Genomic DNA, 23,272 nt, shown 5'->3' on the forward strand with positions numbered 1-23,272 from the left:
AAAGGAACATGTACAATTTAACACTTGGGGATTTCTCTTTTGGGGGGGGGGCAGGGGCCGTCTGCCAGTGAATTCCTCAGATGTCAATATTCATTGTGTGTAGTTTTATTTCGGTCCCAGCCTCTTTTCCTGTTTTAGTTTGGAGCTAATGGCAACTTTTTGTGGAATATCTACTCTTTTTTTTCCTTCTTTTTGCGTGAGTAAAACTAGAAATCTGCCATTTACACTCCCTTCACTTTTTTTCCTCCTTTAATCCCGTATTCTTTATCTTCACCCCTCCCTCCGTTCTTATCTCCTCTCCCTTCTCTTTTTCTCCTTTCCCCTGTTTTGTTTTACTTTGTTTTATTTTGTTTCTGTAGCTACAGTGTGCAATGATTCTTCCTGTATATTGCCTTTTTTGGCTGGAAAAAATAATGTTGTATGTTGAATAAAATTTTCTATAAAATTTTACTTCAGTGAGTTGAAGACGACTTCTCCTTGCAAGCATAGTTTTGGGAGATGTTATTAAGGCGGAATTTTTGTTTTATTGAAGAGCAAAAAAGTTTTTGAAATTGACCTCATTGGGGAATAAGGTGAAGTGACTTCTCTTGGCTTGAATTTCAAACAGTGAGATGTTGGTATCAATACGTAGAGTTGTAACTGCAGCACAAAAATACATTAAGTGCAGCGAAGACCTAAATTAGAATAGGTCTTCATTCCAAGGAGTTTTGATATGTTACAATTTTTCCTACCGCAACCAAAATAATAATAATAATACTTAATTTCTGTGGGTATGTTCTGCCTCACTTCGGGCCAGAGCAATCAATATTTTTCCATAAAGGTGTACCTTATCCAAGTGTATATTAATTCCCGGTTAAAAATGGGTTCTGACTGGTTAGCTTTTTCAAGGACATCACAATCCTTTATAGAAAGTTTTAGGGGAAACGTAACTAGTTTGCCAAATAAACTGAATTTGCACAACTTAAACCATGATGCTGTTGATAGGTTGTTGTTGTTTTTTGCTTCTTGCATTAGTGAACTGCAAATCATGGTTTATAATTTATCATGGTTCAATGTGGGACAATTTCTACTATTTCAGCAAACCGTAATTAATCCTGGCTTAGTGCAAGACAGGCAGTTGGAGGTTGCCTGAATCCTTCCTGAAGATATGGGTTCATCCTCAACACATTTCTGGGTTCAAACTTTGTCTGCAGAGCAAACAAAAGCTTACACTTCTTAATAGAGTTTACTAGTCTTAAAAAGATACTACCAGGCTTTCTGATTTTTAACTACTGTGGACTAAAACAACTTTCCCCCTGCAATTATTTGATCATTTAAATTACCAGAAGAATTTTCAGATCAGCCTGAGATTTCTCTGTTTTCAGTGCCTTGAAATGTTGCAATGTGAATTTTCTCTCTGAAAGAAAGGGTTGGCTCTGCTTTGTAGTGACAAGAATCTAATTCTAAATTTACAACCTTTTCAGCATCTTGTAATATTTTTCCTGATTTTGCCACGCCAAGCTATTCTAATGGAATGTTGAAGAGATGCAAAAAGCCTACTGTTTTCATTTTGAACAATTTTCTTCTACTTGGATGGTTTAACTTTTCCAAAAGCAAAGGAAGGAAATACTTTACTTTGGTAAGTCGTACTTTTAAGAGTTGGTGTGTGTTTTCAACAGTGAATTATCATCATATTCCTTAATCATATCTGCTTTTGAGACTCCAAAACTTGCTTGGTAATCACTGGTCTAAAACTTAAAGTGTGTCAACATCTCTCTGCCAAATTAACCTGTCTGGTTTATAAAGCTACTATTTTTACTTTATTTTATTTTTGCACTGAAAAAGAAACAAAAGGAAACAAAGTACTGTACAGTACAGAGAAACTCCAGTTTTTAAAGCACCATTACATATTATTGCTCAATATTTCTCTTTTATTAATAAAGAATCAGTTTAAAATAAAGTGAAGATCTTTCTGTAAGATTTCAAACCTGGTTTGTGCTGTGCTTATAAGTTTGAAATTTAAACTTCTGTGCTTTGTACTACGTAAAGCCATAGTGACAAATTCCAAACTTCTGGATTAAAGCTAAATAAGATCAATCTTCACAACACAAGGAAGTTAAACACCAGATGGGCCAATCTCATTCAGGATGTTCTCTGTTCTATTTCACCCATTCTACATAATGAAATTGACAACCTACTATAAACTCTCCGAGACGTCCAACCTATTTGTGTCTCATTTGGATCAATATGAAGTTACAGGCCTGCCGTGAATTCAGAGGAACTGCATAATTCCCTAATTATTCTTCTGCAGCTACCTAGCCTCTGAGACCTCTTTGTAAGGTGGCTTGTCCATCCTCTTTCACACAGTTACGAAGGCATCCTTCCCCTACGTACTCAATCCAAAACCTATCCTGGTTCTCCACTTGAATCAAGACAGCTCCATTAGAAATGTTTGGTTCTTTGACTTTGTTGAGCTGTTTGTTTGTTTTTTACTGTCTTTCTTGTAGTGTAGTGTATTGTCTTTCTTCTGGAAAACCTCCGAGAAGAAGCACCCACAATATATGGCACCATTTAGCATGTTGTCCTGCCTTCTACATTTCATCTTCAGTGGTCTAAAAGTGCATAGAAGCTTTGCTATGCCCAGTCGTCCTGCCACCTTCCAGTATAGAATATAGAAGGTAGAATAACAATTGGAAAAAATCTTGGAGGTCTAATCCAACCCCTTGCTCTGGAAGGAGGCCTATATTATTATTGTTTATTATGTATTCAATTTTTTTATGCCGCCCTTCTCCTTAGACTCAGGGTGGCTGACAACATGTTAGCAATAGCACTTTTTAACAGAGCCAGCCTATTGCCCCCACAATCCGGGTCCTCATTTTACCCACCTTGGAAGGATGGAAGGCTGAATGAACCTTGAGCCGGGGATGAGATTTGAACTGCTGATCTGCAGATCTAGCACTCTACCCACTGCGCCACATTGGCTCATTATGCTGCACAAATGATTGTCTTAACCTTCTGGAAAACCTCAAGTGAAGAAACACCCACAATTTCTGTACTCGAGTTATTACACTGATTAATAGCAATAGTCCTTAGACTTATATTCACAGTGCTTTACATCCCCCTGTAAGCAGAATACAGAGCCAGGCTACAGCCCCCAACAATCCAATTCCTCATTTTACCCACCTGGAAGGCTGGGTCAACCTTGATTATTTCCTGATAATTTGCACTATCAGGGAATTTCTCCTTAATTCTAGGTTGGATCTTAAATGATTTTATTACCCACTATGTCTTGTTCTGCCTTCTGATATTTTGGAGCAGGGGGTCTCCAACCTTGGCAACTTGGCTAAGGAATTCTGGGGGTTGAAGTCCACAAGTCTTAAAATTGCCAAGGTTGGAGACCCCTGTGTCAGGTGTGCTTCCATTCAAAGTCCAGGAAAGAAAGACCCCCAATTCCATGTCAGTAAGATGAGTACTTTTACTAGCCGAGAACTGATAGCAGCAAGATCTGAGGCAAAAGGCATGTAAATGCACATACAAATAATCCCCAAACTCTCCCCTCCTGGGCAAATCATACAATCCCAATGTCCCAAGATGTCAGGTGGGCATGCTGGCCGTTTGGGCTAACATCTGGTCCGTTGAAATCGTGCAGACTAGAAATGTTGGTGTAGCCTGGCAGTATGGACAAGAACTTTCCTCCCTAATCTAATGGTTCGATGGTTATTGAAACAGATGTCCAAGTGCTGCCTCTGTTGTTTTGAGGCAGGCAGGGTTCCCTTGGGTACCATTTGTTGGGGATCAGGGGAAAGGGAGGGTCTTTCCTTCTCTTTCTGCTGAAGATCCCCATGGACAATTGGTGGGCCACTGTGGGACACAGAATGCTGGACTCGATGGGCTTTGGCCTGATTCAGCAGGGCTCTTCTTATGTTCTTATGTTCTAATCAAACACCAGAAGCAACAATTCCAGGACAGGGTCCCCCTCTCTCAAATACCTACTGTCCCTCCACCACCACCACCTGTTTCTAAGACATCAATATGTATTGACCCCTCACATCCTGGACACAAATTGTTTCAACTCCTACCCTCAAAACCTTGCTACAGAGCACTGCACACCAAGACAACTAGACACAAGAACAGTTTTTCCCCAAACGGCATCACTCTGCTAAACCAATAATTCCCTCAACACTCAAACTTTTTACTAAGTCTGCACTTCTATTTCTACTAGTTTTTTCCTCATCATTCCTATCACCCTTTTCCTCCCATTTATGATTGTATGACTAATGTTGCTTGTTTCCTAAGATTTTTATTAATATTGATTGTTTCTTCATTGCTTATTTGACCTCTATGACAATCATTAAGTGTTTTTTATCTCCTGATTCTTGACAAATCTATATTTTCTTGTATGTACACTGAGAGCATCTGCCCCAAGACAAATCCCTTGTGTGTCCAATCCCACTTGGCCAATATTCTGTAAATAGAATAGAAACATAGAAGACTGACGGCAGAAAAAGACCTCATGGTCCATCTAGTCTGCCCTTATACTATTTTCTGTATTTTATCTTAGGATGGATATATGTTTATCCCAGGCATGTTTAAATTCAGTTACTGTGGATTTATCTACCACGTCTGCTGGAAGTTTGTTCCAAGGATCTACTACTCTTTCAGTAAAATAATATTTTCTCATGTTGCTTTTGATCTTTCCCCCAACTAACTTCAGATTGTGTCCCCTTGTTCTTGTGTTCACTTTCCTATTAAAAACACTTCCCTCCTGGACCTTATTTAACCCTTTAATATATTTAAATGTTTTGATCATGTCCCCCCTTTTCCTTCTGTCCTCCAGACTATACAGATTGAGTTCATGAAGTCTTTCCTGATACGTTTTATGCTTAAGACCTTCCACCATTCTTGTAGCCCGTCTTTGGACCCATTCAATTTTGTCAATATCTTTTTGTAGGTGAGGTCTCCAGAACTGAACACAGTATTCCAAATGTGGTCTCACCAGTTCTCTATATAAGGGGATCACAATCTCCCTCTTCCTGCTTGTTATACCTCTAGCTATGCAGCCAAGCATCCTACTTGCTTTTCCTACTGCCCAACCACACTGCTCACCCATTTGAGACTGTCAGAAATCACACTATAGAATATTCTATTTACAGCAAGATTTGGTCTATCTTTAGTTCCCTGACGAATTGTTAACTGGAGCACTTTAAAACTGGCTAGAGGACTCTGAAATATAAACTCTGAATTACGTGGTCGTTGACTCAGCATTTCCATCTCTCTTGCCTAACCTTCCCGTACAATAACATTTGTAATCGTTCTTTCAATCTGCACTTTGAGGTTTGCCTCACTTGTTTTGATTAATGGGATTGCACACCCTTTCAAGTTTAGCTCTGAAAAAGATGCATCAAACCAGACTGGCTTGTAAGTGGCTGATGGCTACCTATGTACTGATGCACAGCCGATCGTGCGAGATGTAATCAGTAAATTGTGGTTCAACTCGACTAAATAAAATTAACCAAATGGAAAATCATTAAAAATGTCCATCGCACAGCATTTTAAAACAATTTTTGGGAAAATCCAAACAAAAAATGGTTATTCTACATATACCCAGTGGTGGCTCCTACAGGTACGGTCAGGTATGCAGTACATGTGGATGCCGCAAAGTCCCTGATCAAGACAATGTCTTCAGATTGACTAAGGGCAACCCAGCCGTGGGGGGCCACTCACGAAAGCGAATCCTAGAAAGAAAACTTGGACACATTTCTCTCCGGGTGAAATGATACAGTATTGAGCTGTGCACGCCCTTTTATTGGGGGAATATGCAAATTGGGCATGATTATACGTACATGTCAAGTGATATACAAACATCCAATAACATAACTCTAAAATATGACACAACTTACGAGTCCTTCCTATCTACATATGGCATGTAACTAGTTTCTACTGAACAAATGTCTCCCATGGCCAATTTCCTGGGCCTCCTGTTTACCACAAAGCAAGGTCTTTTTATCGCTGCCTTCATCCTGTTTACCCCAGGAAATGTAAATATGCATCCTTTAATCACACAGTTCTCATTCTGCTGACACATTCTATTCGAGGAGAGCTGCTGAATCGTTTTATGGCCAGTCACTTCCTAAGCAGAGTTCACCAGAAATGCAGACTCACTTTGTGACCTACGTGCAGTCCTGTTCCTGGCTAATGGAATAAAAGTGTATAAGGCATTTATGTCAGAAGTCCAGATATCAAATCCTATCCTAACATTATGCTATGGCAGCTACAGTACAAACAAAATTTTGGTCAGGTACAAAGTACCGGTAGCAAAAATTGGATTTTTTTTCTTTTTTTTCCCTTCTGGGCTCTGGGTATGTTTTTCCTATGGCAGTAAATGAGGTTGAATGTGTATAATTTTAGCAGAGCTGTGCATGCGTGTGTGTACATACACTTTATGTAGTAGATAATCAGGGGTGGGCTACTGCCCGGATGGGGGAGAATGCAGTGGGGTATCGAAAATGGAGCTCCACCCCAGAACACCCAATTTGCACTGAAAGATGTTAAACAAAATGCATAAGCCATACCCACAGTGTGGTAGTAAAAAATTTGGTAGCCCATCACTGCATATACCGGTTCAGCCCATGAAGGTGATGTTGTGTTTGGGCCTGGGCCAGCCATTGCTCCCACAGATGGGAGAGACGCGGCACAAAATAAGTGCGAAAGCCTGGCTGACAGCCAGGAAGATGTGGCAGACAGCCAGGAAGACGTGGCAAACAGCCAGGAGGTTGAGGCCACTGGTTCGCAGGACTCAGCAGACAGCCCAGGGGATTTGGCATGCAGTCCCTCAGACAGTCTTTCGTCCTTGGATTCTTCTGCAGATCAATACATAGACCTGCGTAGCCGAAGAGCTATGCAAAGGAGGAATTGATTGAAGGAGTATTACAAGTCATCAGAGTAGCACCTGGGCTGCGTGTGGTTCTTATACTGAGGGCTGGGTGTGGTTCCCTTAATGAGGGCTAAAGGTATAAAAGGGAACAAAGGCACAAGGCAAACTGTGGCTGTTTATCTGTGTTATTTTGTGGTTCCTGCTCTGAAGTTTCTGTTCCATGCCTTTGGAGTTTTCAACCCAGCTTTTTCAGACACGTGGGAGGTGAAACCTCTGGGACTTGCTGTTTGGTCCAAAGATTCAAAAGGACTCCTGAAACATCTTTGCTCATTCCAGGTTGTCTTTGTTTGCTTTTTCCTGTTTTTGTATGTGGCTGAAGTAAGTCTTGCACTATCATTGTTTCCTGACACTAAGGACTGTTTTGAGTAATCCTTTTTTGTTTGTTTAATACATGTTTGCTGATTAGAAGAGCACGTGTGTGTTTGATTTCTTTTCCTTGGACTGTTATGCATTGCCTGAGCCCAGTCAGGCAGAACAGGTGATGGCAGAGGTTCTGGGTTGCTAGCCTTTTAAATGCAAGGATTTCAAATTATGTGGTGCATTTGAAGACTGAAATCCTAAAATATACACTGCTCAAAAAAATAAAGGGAACACTTAAACAACACAACATAATTCCAAGTAAATCAAACTTCTGTGAAATCAAACTGTCCATGGAGGAAGCAACATGGATTGACAATCAGTTTCACATGTTGTGCACATTCAACTTTGTACAGGACAAAGTATTCAATGGGAATATTTCATTTATTCAGATCTAGGATGTGTTCTTTGAGTGTTCCCTTTATTTTTTTGAGCAGTAGATATGAGATCTCACCTGAGTTGAGAAACAAGTCTGGCATGATCCATTTGTTCTTCAAAATCTGGTTCAGAGGGCTGTTCATTTATTTTGTCACTGGAGTAGTGTTTCTTAGTCTTGGCAACTTTAACATGCATGGACTTCGATTCCCAGAATTCCCTAGCCAATTTTAAGATGCATTGATCCCTCATTTTTCACGGGGGATGCGTTCCAAGACTACCCGTGAAAAATGAATTTCCGTGAAGTAGAAGAAAGATATTTTTTAATGTATTTAATGAGTATTTGGACTTTTAAAACCCACCCTTTGCATTAAACAGTCATTCTATAATGTTCCTCAGCTGGAACTAGATGTGATATCCTACCAGTTTCTTTAATAGAGTACAGTAGTACTGTAGAAGAATTTTATGAATTTTCAATGGTTAAATGGATTTAAGCCCCCTTTAAAAACCCGTGAAGTAGCGAATCCGCAAAAGATGAACCGCGAAGTAGCGAGGGCTTACTGTAGATGGACTTTGACTCCCTGAATTTTCCAGACAGCACACTGAATTCTGAAATCCAGATGTCTTCAGCTGCTGAAGTCGTGAAATAGGGACCAAGCACCACCAGCTGCTGATAGTATACTCCAGGACAGTGATGGCCTGCTCCCGGAACAGTCAGGTGCTATGCTCCGGTAGCGATTGTCAGAATATGCCTGCAGCTGCGCATCCCCGACATGCACCTGTGCACACCTGTGCAAGATTTGGTTTCTTTACATCCACAGCAAGCGAAATATTGTGTGAAGACGCTTGCACAAGTGAGATTTCGGCCATTGACACCTATTTTTTTGCTGCTGCACATGCGCGGAAGCAAACATATCGGTGAAAATCACCTAAATTTATTTATTTTATTTATTTATTTATTATATTTGTACGCCGCCCCTCTCCATAGACTTGGGGCGGCTCACAACAGTTCATAACAAATCTAATAATTTACAATTTAAAATATTTTTAAAAACCCATTATTAAGCAGACATAGGTACAAACTTACCGTACATAAATTGTATAGGCCCGGGGGAGATATCTCAGTTCCCCCATGCCTGACGACAAAGGTGGGTTTTGAGGAGTTTATGAAAGGCAAGGAGGGTGGGGGCAGTTCTAATCTCTGGGGGGAGCTGGTTCCAGAGAGTCAGGGCCGCCACAGAGAAGGCTCTTCCCCCAGGGCCCGCCAAACGACATTGTTTAGTTGATGGGACCCGGGGAAGGCCCACTCTGTGGGACCTAATTGGTCGCTGGGATTCGTGCAGCAGAAGGCGGTCCTGGAGAGCTACTATACTCTATTAAAGAAACTGGTAGGATATCACATGTAGTTCCAGCTGAGAAACATTATAGGATGACTGTTTAATGCAAAGGGTGGGTTTTAAAAGTCCAAATACTCATTAAATACATTAAATCTCACATGCGCGCACATCCCCACACAACATTTCACTTGCGCATGTACAGAAGCCAAATCTCACACCGATGGGCACCCATGCGCCCCCAATGCGTGTGCCCCCACGACAGCCTTAGAGGACACACTGGCAGTGTCGAAGAGGGCAGTCCTTCGCTGATCCAGGGGTGTCGAACTTTATTTCATTTATTATGGAAGAGGGTTTATACATGAACATTGATATGGAGGAGATTTTGAGAAAATTGAAACATTATGATCTAATTCATTTGATGTGATTAAGAATAGTAACAGCCTAAAATGTATATTGGCTAACAGTTTTTTTTCTTTTTTTCTTATCATATAAGGAATTGGAATAATTATTTTTTGTTCAGATGTCAAATCGTAAGGAGGTGGCATTGGTTAATCTATGTATACCAAAATTGCAAATATGATATGCTGTAATGTAACTTAAAATTAATGGTATCTTTTTTTCTGTACTGTACACGTGATTGAAGAAGAAATTTAGAAAAAATTACTCAAAAAACCCCTTTATTTCATTGAGGGTCGTGTGTAACTGTGGGGGGCTGGAATGAGCATGGCCAGAGAGGCATGACCAGCTCAATGTCACTCATCTCAGGGATGCCTGTGGCGGCCCAGCAAAAGCAAGCTCCCGGGCTCCATTTTTGGCTGCAATGGCCTCCTGCAACTCTCTGCCAGGGAAACGGAGGGACGTGTTTTTGATGTTTCCAGGTCAAGCCCATGGGCGAGAATAAGCACTCTGCAAGCCAGATTTGGCCCACAGGCCTTGAGTTTGACACCCCTGGTATACTCCTCCCTCCTTTGCTCTTTTTCTCCCTCCCACCAGTGTCCTCCCTTTTCCTTACCAAAGAAAATATAACTTTAGGGGACAACATAGGAACAATTTATTTAACGATTGCAACAAAATAGAGCATCATCCAAGGACCGTGTCCCGCGCTCTCATTTAATGAGAAAGCTTTGCCATTCCCCTGTCCACATAAAGAATCAAACTCTTAATGCCTTAGTAAGGAATACTGCATTCAGTTTGGTCGCCACAATGCAAAAAGGATGTTGAGACTCAGAGAAGAGCAACAAAGATGATTAAGGGACTGGAGGCTAAAATGTATGGAGAATTGTTGCAGGAACTGGGTCGGTCTACTTTAAGGAAAAGAAGGACTAGAGGAGACACGATGGCAGTCAGAGGGGGGGCTGCTAAGGTGGAACGGTGACTTGTGCTCGCCCCCACGGCTCAGTGCTAGCGGAGTCCATCACAGTTACGCTACTGCACCTGGGCAGGTAGCAAAATCGCACGTGGACACACACGGGAGACATGATAGCAGTGTTCAAATATCTCAGGGGTTGCCACATAGAAGAAGGACCCATGCCATAGGTTCGCCATCACTGCCCTAGGCCAAGAAATGCTGCTTGGTAGGACATAAATGGTGCATTGTTGACATGGTCCTCAGAGGAGATACGTGGTGACCGAAGTACAGATGGATTTAAGCAGCCTTGGGAAGGAACCGTACCAAAAGATTCACAAAAGGAAAACCAAAACACGAGTTAATTCACAAAACAACCTCAAAGACCAGGAAAGTAATACAGACAATCGTAGAGCAGATCCTTGACCGGCTGCAAGCCGCTTCCTTGCTTAGGAGGCTGCAGGCCAATGCTGACCGGAACCCAGCCAGTTTCACCACAGACTAGGGAGCCCATCCTGCATATTACAATCCAGTTCCAAACATAAGAACAGTCCAGGATGGAATGTGTGAATCCATCCAAGTTGGAAAAGCGCTTTTGCTCCCCTGTTGATTTCCGAGGAGAGTAGCTGGGTGGCCTGTTCTTCGAAGCCGCTAGATCCTTTTGTACCGGTAGATGTGATATCGGCAACAGGGACAATAGTGGTCGACGTCCTTACAGCATTTGGTCATGAAAGGGATGAGACAGCAGCCCAGGCAGCATCTGAGAGCCACGTAAGAAAATTAAAAAAGACAGACCATGATTTGAAAAGGGTTTCCTTATGGCTTGATGTCATGCTAAGAAATTACACCAAGAAATCCATTTCAAAATTGCACAAACCAACCATTATCCATTCTGGCTCAAGCTATTCCTAATGATCCAGAGGTTTGAGAGTGGAAAATACCCCCCAAAATGTCAAACTAGAAATACAGAATTATTGGCTGTCAACCAAACCCAGGAACTCTAGGTGAGGGGCCTCCAAACTTGGCAACGTGTGAATTTTAACTCCCAGAATTCCTCAACCAGATATGTTGACTATGGAATTCTGGGGCTGGAGTCCACCTGTCTTAAGGTTACCAAGGTTGAGAAAGACTCCTAGAGATAGTAAGCTTCTTACATGAGGTGACCAGACGTCCCAATTTTGTCGGGACAGTCCCAGTTTCGTGCGGTTTGTCCTGCATCCCGCGGCATTCTGGGGAGTCCTGATTTTTTGAGGATGCCGCCTGGGGATTGCCTTGGGGCTGGGCAATCACATGGCTTGGGGGGATAGCTTCCGTGCTGCCCGGGGTCAGCTGGTGTGGGGCTAGGCTTCCTTCTTCAGGGATTCTGCTCGCCAGTGCTGGGAGGGGGCTTGGAGGCCGTGGGGAAGGGCGGGTCAAGCTGTGGTGCATGGGGAGAGGTTTCCTTTGGCCCCAAGGGAGGAGGATAGGGTGGTGGCCCAGGGCTTTGACGCTTTGCAGGTGCCCAGCAGCGAGAGGGAGGGAGGGGGATTGGGGGAGGCCAGGCGCTTGCCTCTCCAGCATTGAGAGGAAGGGAGGGTTGTGGGTGGCTGCGGAGCACGGTGGGATCTTGGGGCTCTGTGGGCACCATGGCGGGAGAGGGAGATACTGGACCTGGGGAAGAACGGGCAACCCGCGGCTTTGGGGGGTGTTCCAGTGCAGTGTTGGAGGGGGGCAGAGCTTGGGAAACGCAGGGCTTCTTCGTTCCCTGCAGTGGGGGGAGTGCGGATGGGGGCTCCCAGGTCTGTAGAGATTTTTCAGTCGTCCTTCTGCCCCCCGTCATTGGTGTCCCGCTTTACCGATGTTAAAATCTGGTCACCTGATTTTTACAGCAGGAGTCTTCATAAAGTTACACAACAGCAAATACGTGTTTCTCAACCTCAGTCAACTCCCAGAATTCCCCAGCCAACTTTAAGACGTATGGACTGAGGCAGGGGTGGATTCCCATTCCCGCCGCTACCGGTGCGCTATAGGCACAGCTTCTCTTCTCCTGCATGTACGCACATGTGTCTAAGCATGCTTTTGCTTCTGCGCATGGGCAGGGAGCAAAATCTCACAAGGGGATGTGCGCGTGAGATTTTGGTGGGGTTTTTTTTGCTTCTGCGCATGTGCTGAAATTTCACACGTGCCTGCGTCTTCTCATAGGATTTTGCTTTCTGTGCATGCACAGGCGTAGAAACACGCTGAGAAGTGTGTGAGTGCACGCAGGAGAAGGAAAGCTGCATGCGCAGCGCAACTTTTGCTACAGGTGCAGCATCCTTATCCATACAGGTAGCAACCTGATGCTGGACTGAGGCAGAGAAACACTGAGCCAGGAGGACTAGAGTCGGCCCAAAGACATCTCCAGGATCCAGTTGTTTCTGCAACAAGGCCAAAACAGCTCCGCCCCCTAGGTACCTGTATGCAAATGTCACTGTGCAGGTTCCAGAGGGGGCGGGGCTTGACTCAAAATGGCGCACCGTTGCTTTTATTTGCACCCCTGTAAAAATCTCTGCTGTCTACAATAAGGCCCCCACAAAGCCCAGAAAGCCGCCCCGAGTTTGCGGAGAGGGGCGGCATATAAATCCAATAAACCTAAAAGTCTATCCCACTGCACCAGCCCCCCACCCATAGGGATGCTATCCTAGGCTCCACCCAGAGGAACTTCAGATTAACACCCAGTTCCCAAAATGTTCCCATCTCTGCCCTGAGGCCTCCATTTTATCCCTGAAGCTGAAGGGGGCAGGCAGCATGATAGATGTGAAAAGAGTGGGGCTGAGTGCATGGGCATGGACGTCATTTAGATTTTTTTTGATCCTCCAGTCCTCCAACTCAACGTTGGAGAAAATGCTGGCTTTGAATTTGTCTACTCAGACCTATTAATGAGCTCCATGAATGTGTTGGATAAGGGTCCCCAAACCTGGCCACTTTAACACTTGTAGATTTCATCTCCCAGAATTCTGGGAGTTGAAGTCCACAAGTCTTAAAATGGCCAGGTTTGAGGACCCTTCTCCAACCAGCATAGCTGACTGGACAAGGGTCCCCAAACCTGGCCACTTTAAGACTTGTGGACTTCAACTCCCAGAATTCTCCAGCCAGCTATGCTGGTTGGACAAGGGTCCCCAAACCTGGCCACTTTAAGACTTGTGGATTTCAACTCCCAGAGAACTCTGGGAGTTGAAGTCCACAAGTCTTAAAGTGGCCAGGTTTGAAGACCTCTGGTGTAGGAGGACAAATTGGGTGGTGGAGTTGGAGAAGATGACTTACAAGATCCCTTCCAACACTGTTAATCTATTAAAAGTCACAAAGCGTTGACACTCACCCCACCAAGCACAGACAAGTCGAGACAGCATAAGTCAGACACCCCACACGGAAGACCACCTCGGTGGTGATGATCTGTCGGCAACAGGGGCAGATGGTGGAGGCGGGTTTACTGGAGAAGATCCCAGCCACCACAACAGGTGGGGAGGAGTCCATGCAGACTACAGGGCAGAGAGGGGAGAGCCATTGATGTGTATTTCATCTCTTACATGCAGAGCTTTTAAGCGTGGGCAGAAATCTCTTCTGGACAGCCCTTGGCCTGCAATTTGGCAGATCGAATCTCACCAGGCTCAAGGCTGACTCAACCTTCCATCCTTCTGAGATGGGTAACATGAGGACCCAGATTGTTGGGTCGAGAGGCTGACTCTGTAAACCCCTTAGAGAGAGCTGTAAAGTGGTATATAAATCTAAGCTACTGGAATCATTAGGCAGGCAGTCTTGACTATTTAGCTGGTTCACAGAACTCTACAAAGAGTTTTACGAACCGGTGTGAACTAGTTGAAATCCACCACTGCAGCAGCCCAAAAATCGAGACAGCTCAGCAAATCCCAGAATGAAATTAAAAAAACAAGCCAAAGCTTTGAAAGATTCTCCTGGGAATGAGGTTGAATGCTTCTTCCTTTTTCCCAGGGAAAAGTGGCTTTGTGAAAATATCTCCTAGGAAGAAGCCTTTTCTCCATCCCTTTCCCCATCTTTTATCTTAGTCGGGCAATTTAAACCATCTTGTCCTTGGGACCTGACTTTGATGGCCTTGGGTCCCTGTCCATCTTTCAAGCTCTTCCACGTAGACACTGCGCTGTATCTGCCCTTAAATACTTTCATAAAAGGCTTTTGATTAAAAAGAGCAAGTGTGATGCATCACTTCTATTTGTGCAAATGCTTCTGGGTGTCCCATGCACTCCACCAGCAATCTAAAAACAGAAACTCCTTGAAGGAGTTCAGTCCAGGACTTCCTTGGAATACCAATAAAGAGAGGAACTTTGTCTCATACGTATCCTTGTAATTAAATGGGCGCCCTTTCATTTGCTACACTCCTGTCACTAACATTTGCGGAGATTCTTCCTGGTCCCTGCTCAGCACTCCAATCCCTCACCATTTGGTCCTGCCCAAATGGAGGCTTTCAACTTTAGATCCATGAGGAGAAACTTCTTAAGAACCTTAAGAAAGAAATTCAGAGAAACATGAATGTTGCTCTCTCTGGGTATCAGTCTCGTGTGAGATCTTAGGTGTCTAGAATAAGCCATGACTTAACAACTATTGTCCAGTCTCCAACCTTCCCTTTATGGGGAAGGTTGTCGAGAAGGGGGTGTCGCTCCAGCTCCAGCGGTCTTTGGAAGAAGCCGATTATCTAGGCCCACAACAGTCGGGATTCAGGTCCGGCTACAGCACGGAAACTGCTTTGGTCACGCCGTTGGATGATCTCTGGCGGGCCCGGGACAGGGGTTTATCTGCTTTCCTGGTGCTTCTTGACCTCTCAGCGGCTTTTGATACCATCGACCATGGTATCCTTCTGGGCCAGCTGGAGGGGAAGGCACTGTTCTTCAGTGGTTCTCCTCCTACCTCTCTGGTCGGTTGCAGTCGGTATTAGTGGGGGGTCAGAGGTCGACCTCTAGGTCTCTCCCTTGTGGGGTGCCTCAGGGTTCGGTCCTCTCCCCCCTGCTATTTAATATCTACATGAAACCGCTGTGTGAGATCATCCAAGGGCATGGGGTGAGGTATCATCAGTATGCTGATGATACCCAGTTATACATCTCCACCCCATGTCCAGTCGACGAAGCAGTGGAAGTGATGTGCTGGTGCCTGGAGACTGTTAGGGACTGGATGGGTGTCAACAGGCTCAAACTCAACCCTGACAAGACGGAGTGGCTGGGTTTTGCCTCCCAAGGACAATTCCATCTGTTCGGAAACTCCAGCTTGTGCAGAATGCAGCCGCAAGAGCGGCCCATGTTAGGTATGCCCATGTTTCATCAACACTCCGTGCGTGGCCTGCACTGGCTGCCGATCAGTTTCCAGTCACAATTCAAAGCCCTACATGGCATCGGACCAGAATACCTACGAGACCGCCTCCTGCCGCATGAATCCCAGTGGCCGATTAGGTCCCACAGAGTTGGCCTTCTCCGGGTCCCGTCGACTAAACAATGTCGGTTGGCAGGGCCCAGGGGAAGAGCCTTCTCTGTGGTGGCCCTGGCCCTCTGGAATCAACTCCCTCCAGAGATTTGAACAGCCCCCACCCTCCTCACCTCCCGTAAAATGTTGAAGACTCATCTCTGTCGCCAGGCGTGGGGATGATTACCCTCCCCCCTTGTTGTTTTTCTGACCTCTGTAGTATGATTAATTGGTTTGAGTGTGTATGATTGCGTAGTTGATGATTTTATGATACTGACTATGTTATATAAATGTTTTTATTAACTTTTTAAATTTTAATATTAGATTTGTAATGTTTTCTATGTTGTGAGTCTTCAGAGAGGGGCGGCATACAAATCTAATAAATTATTATTATTATTAATTATAAACATGAATACTGTCAGACCACTTTGAGACCTCTTGTATTTACAGCATTCTGGATTACTCCTCTATCTGTTTCTATTTCTGTCTCTGTCTCTGTCTCTGTTTCTCTCTGTTTGTCTCTAGTTCCAGCTCTATTTACAATACTGTCTGTCTGTCTGTCTATACCTGTCTCTCTCCTCTTCTTTTCTCTCTCTCCAAATCTCTAAATCTCATATATCTATCTATATCAGTGTTTCCCAATCTTGGCAACCTGAAGATATTTGGACTTCAACTCCCAGAATTCCCCAACCAGCGAATGCTGGCTGGGGAATACTGGGAGTTGAAGTCCAAATATCTTCAAGTTGCCAAGGCTGGGAAACACTGGTCTATATATCTATCATCTATATTCATCCATCCATCCATTCATCCCTGTGGCATCACTGGCATAGAGGTTTCTGGTGCGTACCTGGTCCTAATGTGTCACAAGGCACTTCTTCACAGCTATACGGAGGTGGAGATGAAACTTCATAGGAGCAAGCATCTACATCGAGGAAGAAGGAAGAGAAGCGTTGCCGAGAGTTCAAATCCAGGCCCAAACCAAACCTTCTTTCTCCTTTAATCCAAACCTCGCCCTTGGAAATACACCTGGCACATACCTGTGACGCGATAATGCTCAGTCTCATTAGGTGCGTAGGAATCTGATGCATATTGTTTATAGCTTTGCGATTCTGAGCTGTAAGCCTGTGGGGCATACGCCTGTGGATTGTAGGGCTGTGGTGCATAGGCCTCTGGGGTGTATGAAGCAGAGTATCCCGGAGCGTACGGTTCCTGGGGCACGGACAACGTCACCATGGGAACGGTGACTTTCTCTTTCTGCTGGGACATCTTTATTCCAGACATCTGAGTGGAATGGACAGAGGGATGGATTGATAAACAACAACAAAAAAACCCCCAATAAATATCTTCCTACAAGGGAGAAAAAGACCTCATGGTCCATCTAGTCTGCCCTTATACTATTTTCTGTATTTTATCTTAGGATGGATCTATGTTTAGCCCAGGCATGTTTAAATTCAGTTCCTGTGGATTTACCAACCACGTCTGCTGGAAGTTTGTTCCAAGGATCTACGACTCTTTCAGTAAAATAATATTTTCTCATGTTGCTTTTGATCTTTCCCCCAACTAACTTCAGATTGTGTCCCCTTGTTCTACTGTTCACTTTCCTATTAAGAACACTTCCCTCCTGAACCTTATTTAACCCTTTAACATGTTTAAATGTTTCGATCATGTCCCCCCTTTCCCTTCTGTCCTCCAGACTATACAGATTGAGTTCATTAAGTCTTTCCTGATACATTTCATGCTTAAGACCTTCCACCATTCTTGTAGCCCGTCTTTGGACCCGTTCAATTTTGTCAATATCTTTTTGTAGGTGAGGTCTCCAGAACTGAACACAGTATTCCAAATGTGGTCTCACCAGCGCTCTATATAGCGGGATCATAATCTGTTAGAACAAGCAAGTCATTTCATTTCAGTTATTCAGTTTGTAAATCATGTACAAGGTAGCAGGAATAAGCATAAACGTCTTCTGCCTCATGTATCCCAGTGGCCAGTTAAGTCCCACAGAGTCGGCCTTCTCCAGGTCCTGTCGGCCTAGGGGAAGAGCCTTCTCTGTGGCGGCCCCGGCCTTCTGGAATGAACTCCCTCCAGAGAAAGGTACCTCCCCCTCCTTCCTGGTCTTTCGCAAAGCCTTAAAACCTACCTTTGCCGGTAGGTATGGGGGCCTGCCTGTGAGTGATGAGACTGTCTCCGGCCGATATGAGATACGACTGGATTGGATGAGTGTGTGCGAATGTTCATGGGGTCTTTTAAATGTTTTTTTAGTAAATTTTCATATTTTAGAGATATTAGATTTCTTATATATTGTTATTTTAATATACGCCACCCTGAGTCGCCTCGAGAAGGGTGGCATAGAAATCTAATAAATAATAATAATAAATAGAAACATAGAAACATAGAAGATTGACAGCAGAAAAAGACCTCATAGTCCATCTAGTCTGCCCTCTTATTATTTCTTGTATTTTATCTTAGGATGGATATATGTTTATCCCAGGCATGTTTAAATTCAGTTACTTTGGATTTACCAACCATGTCTGCTGGAAATTTGTTCCAAGCATCTACGACTCTTTCAGTCAAATAATATTTTCTCACGTTGCTTCTGATCTTTCCCCCAACTAACATCAGATTGTGCTCCCTTGTTCTTGGGTTCACTTTCCTATTAAAAACACTTCTCTCCTGAACCTTATTTAACCCTTTAACATATTTAAATGTTTCGATCATGTCTCCCCTTTCCCTTCTGTCCTCCAGACTATACAGATTGAGTCCATGAAGTCTTTCCTGATAAGTTTTATGCTTAAGATCTCCACCATTTTTATAGCCCATCTTTGGACCCGCTCAATTTTATCCATATCTTTTTGTAGGTGAGGTCTCCAGAACTGAACACAGTATTATTCCAAATGGGGTCTCACCAGTGCTCTATACAGCAGGATCACAATCTCCCTCTTCCTGCTTGTTGTACCTCTAGTTATGCAGCCAAGCGTTCTACTTGCTTTCCCTACCGCCTGACTGCACTGTTCACCCATTTTGAGACTGTCAGAAATCACGACCCCTAAAATAAATAATAATAAACATAAATATGGACATAGTAAATAGGTACAAATCAGAGGTGGGTTCCTACCAGTTCTATAGAACCAGTAGTAAACTGGTAGTGATGTCACAGAGCTGGTTCTGTCGGTGCTGATCTATGGCCGACGCCATCTTGTTTTTGGCTCTTTTTTGTTTTGCTGGTTTTTGCTTCTGCACATGTGCAGAAGCCGGGGTTTTGGAACTGTGCCTGTGCGGCATGGTCACGTAGCACGCAGGGCACGTCCAGCCATGTGGCGTGGGAGGAAGTGAACCAGTGGTGAGGTAAATTAGAACCGGAGATGGATTCCTCTTGGTTTGGATCAGTTCGCCTGAACTGGTAGCGACCTGCTGGTGACATCATGGATCTAGTTTGGTTGGTGCCACTAACTTTTTATAAAAATTATTTATTTAGTTTTAAATTTCTTCTGCACATGGGCAGAAGCCAAGTTTCTGGCACTGCACACGAGTCGCCATCTTGTTTTTGGCTTTTTATATGTTTATTTTATTTTTTTGCCCGTGGGCAAAGGAAATGAACCAGCAATGAGTTAAGTTAGATTTTTTGCTTTTGCGCATTTGTGGACGCAAAAAAACCCAAAACACCCATGCACATCCATTCACAACATTTTGCTTCCTGTGCATGCGCGGAAGCAGAAACTGGGGCACATGTACACACACGCAAGATAACCAAAGCTTAAAACCTCCTTAAAACATTAAAGTTATCAAGGGAGTGTCTATGTAAAATACAAGCTATAGTGATACCAAAAGATAGGCTGGGAGTATCATGATGTCATTGTGCAAATGATGTAAGTCCTTACCAGACTCATCTCCTAACACTCAACATTTTACCCTTAAACTGTCCACGGTTGACCTCTCCAGATTCCTAAGAGGTCAGTAAGGGGCGTACATAAGCGCACTAGTGTGCCTTCCGTCCCCTGTCCTATAGTCTCTCCTATATCTCGTATTTCTTCTCTACTATATCCTCTATAGCTTTCATTGTGTATTATTGTGTATTGGACAAAATAAATAAATAAAATAAAATAAAAATAAAATAATATGCGCGCAGTGCCCGGTAGTGGCGGTATTAGGAATCCACCCCTGGGAAGACACAAAGGTGGTTTTTCAGGAGGCAACGGGACTTTCTTGGCTTTGTTTTTTTGAAGATGTTTCGCTTCATTTGTGCCTTCTTCCAATATTTTTATATAAAGCCTCGGTGGTGTATTGGTTAAAATGCAGTACTACAAGCTACTTCTGCTGATCACCGGCTGCCAGCAGTTTGGCAGATCGAATCTCAGTAGGCTCTTGGTTGACTCGGCCTTCCATCCTTCTGAGGTCGATAAAATGAGGACCCAGATTGTTGGGGGCAAGAGGCTGACTCTGTAAACCGCTTAGAGAGGGCTGTAAAGCACTGTGAAGTGGTATATAAATCTAAATGCTATTGCTATATTATGCAAAGATGCAGCTCTCTGGAAAGGTAGCTGGAATGTGGTGGCTCACAAGGTTAGAAGGTTAGTCTATATTTTCTTTTATGTACATTGAGAGCATATGCACCAAGACAAATAATTCTATTCTATTCCATTCTATTCTAGAATGCTGGGCCGAGATTAGCAGCCTTCCATTTGAAACCCGTTGCCACAGGGAGCAGTTCCCATTGCCTGCCCCAGCTCCAACTTCTGCTAAGCCAGGAGTTCGAAAGTGGGCAACTCTAAGCAGATTAATGGGTACCATTTTGATGGGCAACTTGGCATGGACAATAAAAGAGCCCCAAACTAGGCATCCCCTGCCGCACAAATCCCAGCGACCGGTTAGGTCCCACAGAGTTGGCCTTCTCCGGGCCCCGTCGACTAAACAATGTCATTTGGTGTGACCCAGGAGAAGAGCCTTCTCTGTGGCAGCCCCGACCCTCTGGAACCAGCTCCCCCCCAGATATCAGAGTTGTCCCCCACCCTCCTTGCCTTTCGCAAGCTCCTTAAAACCCACCTCTGTCATCAGGCATGGGGGAATTGAAATTTTCCCTTCCCCCTAGGTTTATAGAATTTATACATGGTATGTTTGTATGTATGAGTGGTTCTTTAAATTGGGGTTTTTTAGATTATTTTTACTATTAGATTTGTTTACATTGTCTTTTTTATTGTCGTTAGCCGCCCTGAGTCTTCGGAGAGGGGCGACATACAAATCTAATAAATACAAATACAAATACAAATGGTGATGTCATCCACAAATCTTTTCTTTATAGAAGCACAAAACGAAAACAAAACCATGGGGAAGGGCGAAAGGAAAGAGAAGAGGATAACCAGCTATCGGGTGGACAGACTCAGTTACAATGGCGATGAATAAACCATGAGAAGACTGCAAGACCAGGTTGGGGACAGATTGTCTTGGAGAAAATCTATTTATCTGTTTCTAGGAGTCAAACATCATTTGATTGCACATAATCAAATCACCTTCACGCCACGCACATCTCCACGTCAGGGCTCAAAACACATTTGCTTCTATTTCCCTTTGTCAGAAATAGATTTTTGAAGACCTGCACAGCCCTTGTAATTAGATTACAAAATGAAGCTCTTTGTATTCTGCGCCACGTAAACTTGTGAATAAGTGCCCGGTCATATGTAAATATAATGACGCCCATAATATGTAAATCTGGAGCTTTGTTCCTCTGGCTTAAAATATTACAAAATATTTTAGTAACGTCTCTAGACACTGCATTAAAATAGAGCAGTCTTGTTAAAGTTATTTGATAATAATTTGTTTGCTCTTTTACATTGATGCCTTTTCTCATTGTTGATAGTATCCCATTGCTCAAATTCCAATTCCAAATGCCTTTGTCTATTTACTTACTTACTTACTTACTTACTTACTTACTTACTTACTTACTTACTTACTTATTTACTTACTTAGTCAAATATGTATGGGTTAACTGGTATAAGTATAAACTTGGACATGAAATGAGTACAAGTAAAGAAAGAAAGAAAGAAAGAAAGAAAGAAAGAAAGAAAGAAAGAAAGAGCATTTGTATCCTACAACGAAGCAACTAAAACTAAGCCCCACCAAGCAAGTACGGGACTTACTGTGCTAAAAAATCTTCTTATTGTGACATGATTTAAAACCTGGGCAGGGGGATTCATTGATGGCACAGCTAGTCCATACTGCCAAAAACTCCAAGGCTTACAGAATATAAGTGCATGAATTAAACCAAGGAGCAATTAAACTTGAATAAGAAGTTTGGCTGGCACACATCCCTTCCCATGTTGACCTCACCTACAAAAAGATATTGATCAAATTGAACGGGTCCAAGGATGGGCTACAAAAAGGGTGGAAGGTTTTAAGCATAAAACTTATCAGGAAAGACTTCATGAACTCAGTCTGTATAGTCTGGAGGACAGAAGGAAAAGGGGGGACTTGATCGAAACATTTAAATACGTTAAAGGGTTAAATAAGGTTGAGGAGGGAAGTGTTTTTAATAGGAAAGTGAGGGGGGGGGAGATCGGAAGCAATGTAAGAAAATATTATTTGACGGAAAGAGGAGTAGATGCTTGGAACAAACTTCCAGCAGACGTGGTTGGTAAATCCACAGTCACTGAATTTAAACATGCCTGGGATAAACATAGATCCATCTTAAGGTAAAATACAGGAAATAGTATAAGGGCAGACTAGATTGACCAAGAGGTCTATTTCTGCCGTCAATCTTCTAGGTTTCTATGATGCTGGTGAGAGATGGGCCTTTGGGTTGTCTTGGGGTTCCCTTCCTATTCCTATTTCGGGATGTCAAAGAAATCTCTTACCTTTGTGGATGGGAATTGTGCCCTGTGTTCTTCTCACAGCTTGCTGATGGCTTCACCCCCGTGTTGAATCCTTAAACTAGAGCATGCTCTGGTCCTCCAGCCGACATAGGACCAAAAGAGTGACAGAGAGAAGTTTGTAGTGACAGGAAGGAAGTACTGGGGTGGCAGGAACGTTTAATTACCCGCCGAGAACTCCAGCCTCCTCCAAAGATTTGTGGCAAACATCCTTGGAAGGAATGTGGGATAACGTGTTTGCCTCGGTTAATTTCTTTTAAGCCGGCTGTTTTGTTTTGTGCTTGACATGGAAATCAAGGGAAGATAATCCATGTTCATCACCTGAGGCTTCGTTGCGGAAGGTTTGCCATATCAGAAGGAAGATGGGTCTTTCTTGGCCTTCCTAATCCAGGGCGGGCACTCGTCCAAGATTTAATAACGTCAAGCCTTTGGGAAGAATTCCATTCTAGAGCTGAGTTTCTCCTTTAGATTTGAAGACATCAAAGTGTTTTGCAGCTCTGAAGTGGGATGACTGGGAGTCTTTTTATGTGATTTGATGGAGAACCATTTTTGAAATACCCACTCATTATACTTTCACCGGTTTTTATGACTTTGAGAAGGAAGGGACTGATTTTTTCAGAATCAGTCTCAAAGCAATATAGTGTGT

The 23,272-nt window shown here is 43.5% G+C and overlaps 1 protein-coding gene across 1 annotated transcript in view; it reads right to left on the reverse strand.

The window, feature by feature from the left end:
- Positions 1 to 10,846: 10,846 nt before the first annotated feature.
- LOC139172558 (lipopolysaccharide-induced tumor necrosis factor-alpha factor homolog) overlaps positions 10,847 to 23,272 on the reverse strand; it is a 46,634-nt gene continuing 34,208 nt past the window's right edge. Inside the window, exons 2-5 of the mRNA XM_070761709.1 lie at positions 16,807 to 17,050; positions 16,617 to 16,691; positions 13,665 to 13,824; positions 10,847 to 11,087 (exon numbers count right to left, since the gene is read on the reverse strand). Coding sequence (XP_070617810.1) covers positions 10,979 to 11,087; positions 13,665 to 13,824; positions 16,617 to 16,691; positions 16,807 to 17,050 — 588 coding nt within the window. The 3' untranslated portion in view covers positions 10,847 to 10,978. The remainder of the gene's footprint in view (positions 11,088 to 13,664; positions 13,825 to 16,616; positions 16,692 to 16,806; positions 17,051 to 23,272) is intronic.

The sequence above is a fragment of the Erythrolamprus reginae genome, chromosome 9, assembly GCF_031021105.1.
Source record: "Erythrolamprus reginae isolate rEryReg1 chromosome 9, rEryReg1.hap1, whole genome shotgun sequence".
NCBI lineage: Eukaryota > Metazoa > Chordata > Lepidosauria > Squamata > Dipsadidae > Erythrolamprus > Erythrolamprus reginae.